Source organism: Gracilinanus agilis, chromosome 1, assembly GCF_016433145.1.
Source record: "Gracilinanus agilis isolate LMUSP501 chromosome 1, AgileGrace, whole genome shotgun sequence".
Taxonomy (NCBI): domain Eukaryota; kingdom Metazoa; phylum Chordata; class Mammalia; order Didelphimorphia; family Didelphidae; genus Gracilinanus; species Gracilinanus agilis.
In genome coordinates, this window is record NC_058130.1 from 225,751,014 (window position 1) to 225,760,249 (window position 9,236).

At 44.8% G+C, this 9,236-nt stretch overlaps 1 protein-coding gene across 2 annotated transcripts in view; it reads right to left on the minus strand.

Annotated features, from left to right (window-relative positions):
- Positions 1–5,065, minus strand: part of XYLT1 (xylosyltransferase 1) — a 435,908-nt gene extending 430,843 nt beyond the window's left edge. For both annotated transcript variants that reach the window (XM_044660441.1, XM_044660437.1), the window contains exon 1: positions 4,679–5,065. In XM_044660441.1, coding sequence (XP_044516376.1) covers positions 4,679–5,065 — 387 coding nt within the window. The remainder of the gene's footprint in view (positions 1–4,678) is intronic.
- Positions 5,066–9,236: the final 4,171 nt, after the last annotated feature.

Here is a 9,236-nt window from a genome sequence, read left to right on the forward strand (position 1 = left end):
TTGGATAGTGAGACCATTTTTTTTCTGGTTGCAGCCAGCATTTGAAAAGGTCCTCAACAATCTGAGAAATGTGAACTATGTGGAATTTCTGCAGGAACAAAAGAAATCAACATTTAGAAGGGTCATATGGTATGGAAAATCCATTCTTCTTTACATGGAAAAGGGACAAGTTAGGGTCCTTAAATAATACCTATTTACCCACAATTCATCTATAGGCAAAGGCATTGCTTCCCTTCAGCATTAAATGAGAGGATTTCAAGATTACCTATCATAGAAAAGCAAGTCAGGGTAAGTCAACAAGTTTTTAATCAGTACCTACTATGTGCCAGGCACTGTGTTAAGCACTAAAGACACAAGTGGATTTTGTAATGAAGGAAAATAAACACCATAATATTGTGGCACACAAGTCTTCATTTACAGTCATTTCTACAAATCTCCATTGAAATCTCCCATGTAGTAAGGGCTAGATAATTGGGGTTAAGTGACATGTCCAAAGTCATACAGCTAGGAAGTATCTGAGGATATATTTGAACCCAGCACCTCGTTTCCAGGTCTGGTTCCTCTCTCTATCCATTGAGCCACCTTACTGCCTCCAGACAACAATTAAAAAAAAAAAAAACCTTACAGAACACCAATCTGTTTTCTCAAGCCCCAGGATGATATTAAAACTCAGAGTTGATGAAAGGCCTATTAGAGGAACCACACAAAAGAAGCATAGGTACAAAGAAATAAACTTGCTTCATATTTTAATAACTGTATGTCAATACAATTGGTTCCCTTCGTAATGTTGTGTGTTGTATTTTGTACATTTAAAAACATTCTTCTGAGAAGGAGGCTATAGATTTCCTCAAACTGCCAGGACACAAAGAGTCCAGAATTTAAAAAAAAAAAAAAAAAAGGGAGAAGGAGGAGGAGGAAGAGAAGGAAGAGGATTGGGAATGTGTATCCGCTCTATATGATATCTTTTTTTTCCCCAATAAAATCTTGCTCAACCATGAATTTTTGTAGCTAGAAGCTTGGGATAGAAGGGGATAGACCTTGGGAGATGTAGGATTAAAAAAGACAGGTCTCACAATTCTTTTTATAAAAAAATACACTTTGATAGTTTTCCCTGATACAAACCAAACCATCTATCACCCAACATGTTCAGAAAAAAAGGATGTATTTCCTTGGACCTCTCCTAAGCACCAAAAAGACAATATAGTTTTGTTGCTTTCCATATAGAAATCTAAGAGAAAAAAAATGGGACAAATGGCATAAGAAAGAGATGACATATTTAGAAAATGCTTCATAAACAATTCTCTAAAAGGAGACTATCATTTCCTACCTCTATCAAATGTTATTTGAGACATACGCCACAAAAAGATGACTGCCTATATTGAATAATAATAATAATAATAATAATAATGAACATTTAGACAGTACTTTAAAGTTTGCAAAGCACTTTACATACTGTCTATTCTCTTCAAAACCTCTAGATAAAAAAATGAAGAGATATTGGAGACTGAAGACCAGGGTGATAAATTATTCTCTAAGCTACTGGCATTGTGAGTTTTCTATATGCAAGCTCTAAGAGTCCAAACATTCTGACAACCTCCACTTCCGGGCTGCTCTCATGCCACCCAGCATGCAGGCCCACTGGGGTTTAAGGAAATAAAGTACAATCGTCTGTACCTAGAAAAACTCACATTCCTTCTGATCTCTTCTTTTCCTCCCAATTATCCTAGCCTTTTACTACACTGGACTTTGGGAAGAGCCTGCCCCCTTCTGGCCTCATTGGGTTCCTTGGGTGAAGGGCAAGTATAGGGTGGGGTACACACATCAGAGATGGGTCTGGGAACCTTAGAGCTCTAGCACTGTATCAGAATTGTAATTTCTGAAATCCAGCAAATAAATAAAATAAAATAACAGATCCTGGAGAATAGGAATACACACACACAGAGAATGGCATTCAGTCTAAAGGGAAACACAGTAGAAGAATAAGCAAAATAAATAAATAAATGCAACCCCAAAGACAACAAGGAGTGAAATGGAAAACAACCTCAAGAAAGAAAAAGATATTTGGATGTGGGAAAATCTAGAAACATGCCAAAAATATGCCATAAATACGGATACTAAACCTCGATCAGAAAAGCAATGGGGAGCAACAGGCATCATTGCTTCTGATTATAAAAGAAGATACTCCATGCGCTTTGCCAAGGTGAGAGCAACAGAGAATTGAGGAATAGGGGAAAAACCATTCCCAGTACAAAGATTTCTCTATGTCCCTCCAAGGTGAGAGATTAAGATAATTAACTGAATAAGCACAGGTAGACAAAAGGTAGAACTCCAAAAAGAGCCAGGCATCTTAATCACCTCTTTCAATTATTCCCTACAGTAAGATACTCCATTTCTCCTGGGGAGCTTCCCCTTACCCCCCCATTACCCAAGATCCGATACTGAAATGTAGAATTGGATTGCAAGCATTGCTCTTCCCAACACCAACCCCCGCCATCAATCAGTGTGGCTTGCTTCAAGTCTCAGTTAAAATCCCACCTTCTACAAGAAATCTCCCACTCCTCCTTAATCTTAGTGCCTTCCCTCAGAGACCATCTCCAGTTTATTCCATTTTTATCTGGTTAGTACATAACCATCTGAATGTTGTCTCCATTTAGACAGTGAGCTCCTCGAGAACAGAGACTGTCCCCTCTCCCTTTCTCCCATATCCCCAAGGCTTAGCAAAGTGTCTGACACTTAGTAGGTGCTTAGTAAATGCCTGCTGGCTCACCCTAAGAGTATAATTGCTTCCCTAGGACTTTAATGTTTAAGGAAATAGAATTCCTTTCCTACCTGAACACACCACCCCAGGGCTGGCTCCAGAAAAGTGAATTAAACCTCTTACTAAAAACGAGAGAGGGCAGGTAGCTATGATTTATTTATTGTTCTTTATCATCAGGAATCCCAGGTTATTCTCCCTAAAAATAAATGAACTTACCATAGAGACAAATGCCAGCACATTCTGTATACCGGCTGCTCAGCTCTGAGACAGAGTAGGCTTTGGGCTAGCAAAGATCATTGCTCTCTTTAAAGGCAGCTTAGCAGATCTTGAAAATACACACATGTGTATACATATACATATATATATATATATTCAAAGGTAGCAATTATGTCTCAAAATAGGGCTTCTAATAATAGAAGAATCACTCAGTTTTTACACTGCTTTCCTATGTCCTGTGTACTTAATTTCCCCAGAGAGAAAGTGAACTCTTACAGGGAATAGCATAGGAAAGAGCTAGTTAAGGAAGACCTAGTCACACAATCAGACACTACTATACATAGAAATGCAAAGGTACACACTTAGACTCAAGAGTCATCCATTCTGCCAGTGAAAGCTCTAGTCTAGCTCAATCAAGAACAGGAAAGACCCCTCAGGCAGGGCACGAAGAGGTTGTGGAAACAACCAAGAAAGAAGAACAGAGTAAGGGGCATAGCAGGGCACAGACCTGGCCAATCAGGCTCAAGTCCCAGTTTGAGCCCAAGGCACTTCGTGGGTTTGCAAAAGAAACGGCTCATAGTTCTGCTTCCACACCAGCCATAGAGGGCAATGGCAAGGGATACAGAGACCCAGACTCACTAGAGCCTAGAAGCCAAAACACCCAAGGTGGAGGCCGAGAGAGAGGACAGGACATATCTTGAGGCCAGAGGCCAAGACACACTAGGCAGAGACAGAAGAAGCAAAGCGACATCGGACATGGGGACAGAGACAAAGAAGCAGAGAAACAGTCAGGGAGGCAGAGACACAGTGCACACAGAGACACAGGATGGGATGCAACGAGAAATTCAGGAATGGAGTGGCATACAAGGGTCCTAAATATAAAGACACATACAGGCGCAGGGAGAGAGAAACACAAGGAACGAGAGAACGGGACAAATGAAGGAAAAGAGGCAGAAACGTAACGAGGGAAAACGGGCGAGGGTGGGAAGCTCCAGCACCACCAAACCCCTCGGTAAGCCAGTTCTGTCCTGACACCAGCACTCAAGAAATGGATACAGCCTCTAGATCTGAAGATAAATCACCGCGTACCTCCACGCCCCCCCCCCACCCACCCACCTTCCCACACTAAACCTCTCGAGGTCACACCGATCTCCAGTGGGAACAACTAGGTTCCCCTTTCGGTATCCTCGCTCCCCCCCCCCCAAGTAAAAAACATACCCATACACACCCGCCACACCCCCAATCTGAGGACAGCAAAACCCAGAGACCTTCAACCCCGGCCTGTTTCTACTGGGACTAGGGACACCAATCCACTCCCAGTCCCTAACCCTTTCTCTAGTCGCGCTCCAAAATTTTCCCCTATTCCTCCTGCCTTACTCCTCACCTTCCCCAAATCACACGCATATACACACATGCACACACACGCGCGCGCGCACACACACACACACACACACACACACACACACACACACACGCCGTCCCCTTCACTTCTCCTGCTCTCCCTCCTGCGCAGGGTTGAGCTCCCCAGTTCCCAGGAAGACAGGGGGACAGTGTCGGATGCTGCAGGCTCAGGAGAGCCGGGTCGCGGCTCCTGGGGCTCCCTCGCTCCTTCCTCCCCCCCCCCCACCTAGTTTCCCTCGGCACAGCGCGCAAGCAGCAGCCCCGGCCCAACGGGGTTCAGCAGAGCTAAAGGAGGTATCTTACCAGAGCCCGGCCCGGTAGCTGCGCGGCGCCTGCAGCAGGTTCCCCCCGGCGGGGCGGATGCTGCGCCCGGTGCTCGCCGTGGCCCCCGCCGCCGCCTCCTCCTCGCTCCCGTGGCAGCTTGTCCCCCCGTGGCTGGGGGCCTCTTTCTCCTCCTCCTCCTCCAGCTGCAGCCCAAGGCTCCAGGGGGAGGTCCCGGCGCTCCCGGCGCGGGGCTGGGGGCGGCTCTCCACCGGCACGCTGCTCCCCGCCTCGGTGGTCCCCGGCCCCGGAGTCCAGGCTGCTGAAATTCCATACGATAAGGGTCTGCAGCAGCAGCACGGTGAGCGCCGCGATGAGCGCCGAGTGCGAACGCCGAGCCAGTCTCCGGGCGCACAGCGCAGCCACCATCTTCACCGTGGCGGCGGCGGCGGCTGCTGGGGCTGGAGCTGGAGCTGCCGCCGCCGCTGCTGCTGCTGTTACTGTTACTGCTGCTGCTGCTGCTGCCGCGGTGGTTACTGGAGCTGCTGCGGGCTCTCGCCCTCCTTTTCAGGGCAGTGAGCTCCCCAACCCAGCGTCCTTCTTCCTCTCCCCCTCCTGCCCGACCTCCCCGAGGCTCCCTCCAGCCTCTGCCGCCGGCAGCCGCCGCCGCCTCCTCTTTCTGCTGCTGCTGCCGCTGCTGCTGCTCCTCCTCCTCCTTCTCCTCCTCCTCCTCCACAACCGCCGCGGCGCGGAGTTTTCAGACGGGCAGGGACCCAGACGTCACCAGGAGGAGGAGAAGGGAGGGGAGGGGTTGTGGGGAGCGGGAAGGCCCGGCCAAGGGAAGGGGGGGAGAAGGAGGTGTGTATGAGTGTGTGCGCGCGTGTGCATGTGCGTATGTCTGTGTGTGTGCAGACGCGTGTAAGCACGCGCGCCCACCCCAGGATCGGAGGAAGGGGTGGGGGCTTATAAAGGGGTGTTGGGGCGTGGGGTGGAGTGAAGAACCTGGGTGGAGAGGGATGGGTCATGGGGCGGAGCAGAAGGAGGGGAGAAGGGGTAGAGAAAAAGAGGGGAAATAAAAATGAGGGAGCGGCAACACCCCCGCCCACCCCAAGAAGGAGAGATAGAGGATGTGAGAAAAAGGGAGAGGCTGTAGAGGAAAGGAAGTTAATAGGGGAATCCCTGACAGATGGAAAAGGGATGAAGGAAGGGAGGAGGAAGCTGGGATGCTGAAGATGGAAGGATCGTTACACCGAGAAAAGAGAAGGGTGAAGGTCAGGGAGGATGGGAACATAAACAACCCTGTTTAAAGTAGGAAGAAGGTAAGAGGTGCGGGGTTTGGCTATTGCTGGTTTACAAGGTTGTTCAGTGTAAGTAAAGCAAAGTGATGTTGGGCAGGAGAAATGAGAGAATGTTCATAACAATCAATGAGTATCTAATATTGTCCCAAGTCAATGTCTCAAGATTCAGTGGAAGGAGAAGGGAAAAATTGGACAAATTTTGTGACCTAAGTTTAATAAAGAGCTCTATGACCATAAGTGACTTATAGATCATAAGACATAAAGTGCTATTGTGTACCTTGAAACACAAAACTTGGCATTAGATCTTATCTATACCCTAGAGGCAACAATTGAAGTTACCAACTGCAAAATAAAGACTTTTTCACACAAGTCAGCTCACCTGGACTGTCAAATACATTGTCTGTGACATTTACAACTCCAAGTGGACAGAGGAAAATTCAGCCCATCTGTCCTCTAGTCTGTTATTTCCCCAAAGGTCTATACATTCATGGGATCATGGATCAAAAAGTGGAAAAGACTTATCTGATTCTCACATCTTCCAGATGAGTAAGCTGAGACACTAGGAAATTAAATTACTTCCCAAGGTCACACAGGGAGCATAAGAAGCAGAATTTGAACCCAATGCCATCTAATACCAGAATCCATGCTCTTTCTACTTCAGTAGAAAATGTTTTCTTATTCTACCTCTGTCATCCAATACTGTCTTTGAGTAAGTCACTTCACATTTCTGGACCTCAATTTCTTAATGGGTAAAATAAGAAGGGCAGATAGCCTGGCACTAAGCTCCTTTTAGGTCACTCTGGAAGGGACCATCTTCCCTCATGTTACAATAAGTGACTTATCCAAGGTCACACAGGTCCTATGCAGCAGAGTCATAATTTGAACCCATGTCCTCAGATTCTGGAGCTAATAAATACTTTTCTACAACTGCTCCAATCTAGCCTACTTCCTACATCACCTAGTCAACTGTTTGCCACACAGTGAACACTGAATAAATCTTAAGGGAATGAATTTTAATTTGAAGGAATGTTCCTAAACAGGGATTGAGTGCTGGATATGAAAAAGTATGTCAGTTTTAAATCTGGAATAAATTTGATCTCCTAATTCTTTTACTAACCAAGGTTGACCCAGTAGCATCAGGGAGTTATCACTAGTCTATTTTTTCATCTTCATCACAATTTTTAAAGAAAAATCAGTGACAAGGACTAATTTAATATTTGGGTATTCAATGGAGAAGGAAGCAAGAACTAGAAGAGAGATTTTTAGCTAAATCCTTTTTTCACTGATGGAGAAGTACCACATGGCAGCCACTATGGATTCTGAGGCACTTTTGGCCCAGACTTTTTAACAGACCTTTGCCTTACTAGTGCCATACATTCCATTTCAGGGCCCCAGTTGAAAACTAGAGTTCTCTTTCAGGGCATTTTCCCCTAAGAATGTCCTCCCTTTGCAAACTGATATAAAAACATTGCCAACCCTAACACTCAACAAAAGGGACTACCAGGGTAATAGTCACATTCTCACTAGCTAGTTTCATCTTTTGGGGCAGGATGTCACTGCCATCTCCTTGAGCAGCAATATGAGACTCTCTGTCTCCACAGTCACAAATTAATCCATCTTTTGGAAAACCAGTCGATCCTTGATTCTTCCTCTACTCAGACAGGACATTTAAGATGCAAGACTGGAAGGGCAGCTACTTACCTCAGTGATAGAACACCAGGCTTGGAAATGGGAGTTGCTGGGTTCAAATCTGGTCTCAGACACTTCCTAGCTGTGTGACCCTGGACAAGTCACTTAACCCCAAAGGCCTAGCCTTCATGGCTCTTCTGCCTTAGAACAGATACTCAGTATAGATTCTAAGAGGATAAGGGTTTTAAAAAAAGAGGCTGAAAGGGCCTAAGCCTCTGGTTCCTTAAAAAGAAGTATTGTGTTTTTTAATTGTGTATCAAAAAAATCTATGGCAAGAAAGACTTAAAAGCAGGGCAAGGATAGGTTAAAGATAGCATAGCCAGAGTATTTAATTTAACTATTATATAGTTAGAGAGGCAGCACAGTGACTAGATAGAGCAAGATAATGCAACCTGTGTTTGAGGCATATACTCTGATTCATACTGGCTCTGTGACCAGAGGAAGTCATATTAGGTTGAGCCAATTTTCTAAGAATCAGAGCTGCACACAAAGTGCTGAGTTGTTTTGGCAAAGGAAGCTTCCCACCTGGGAGTTCCCTGTACCAATGAATCACAGGTCCAGCCTCTATCTCTTTGATACAATTAAAAGTGAGAGGTGATAGGGAAAATCTCTGGTGAACTGGAGCACCTCCCCACAGAGCCAGGCATAAAATCTTTGGACCATATGAAATGACACCTGCTCTGGCTCCTGGCTAAAGGATATATCTGACCAATAGTTATTGGTCAGTCCCTGGGTTGAGGGTCAGATCACATGACCTTCCCCAAGAAACCAAAACACTCTTAATGTACTCCATCAAAGTACCACAGAATATACTCATAAGATAAATAGGCAAAAGGGTAACCTTCAAAGGTTAAGTCCCTTTCCTCCTTATAAAATAGCATCTGAATCATTTGTGGTAAGGATAAGACACCAAAAGGATTGAAATATAAAGGACTGGATATTCAATCCAGTAAAGCCTGAGATGTTTTTGATTTAGTTAGTATTTAGATGAATTTCTTCACTGAAAAGATCATTCCATTGGTAAAAAAGAATCAAGATTTTACCATTTCCACAATCCTTGGGGGCTCCATAATCTATTATTTTCCTTTAGAATCCACCACTCTCCCTCCCTTCCTACTCCCTAAATTAAAGTTTCCAAAGTATATTAGAGATAGTAGTATCTTTAGCTTTGGGAATAATTAAAAAGTATGACTTGGTGGTCCTGTTTGAGGAGAAGGTCCAAAGGAGTGTGTTATATGTTTAGAAACTGCAACGGGGTGAAGATTTTTTTTAAGTTGCCAATAGGGAAACAAAAATCAGCATGACGTGTTAAAGGAAGAGAGGAGAGACTTCCTGAGTGAAGTGCAGGGCCCCTGTTGGGAGAGCAAAAGGAAATAAATTTGGATAAGTGGTATGGGACCAGATTTTCAAAGGCCAGGTAATTGATTTTAAGTTGAAAAAAATAGAGATTCATTGAAGATTTTTGATTCAGGAAGTAATATGATTAACATTATATTGAAAGAATATTGATCAGACACCTATTTTCAAGAAGATCTAGAAGTAAGGAGGGCCCGGAGTTTGGGAAGCTAGCTGGAAGGTCTCAATTTCCCATTATTAAAATAAAAAGGCTGGGC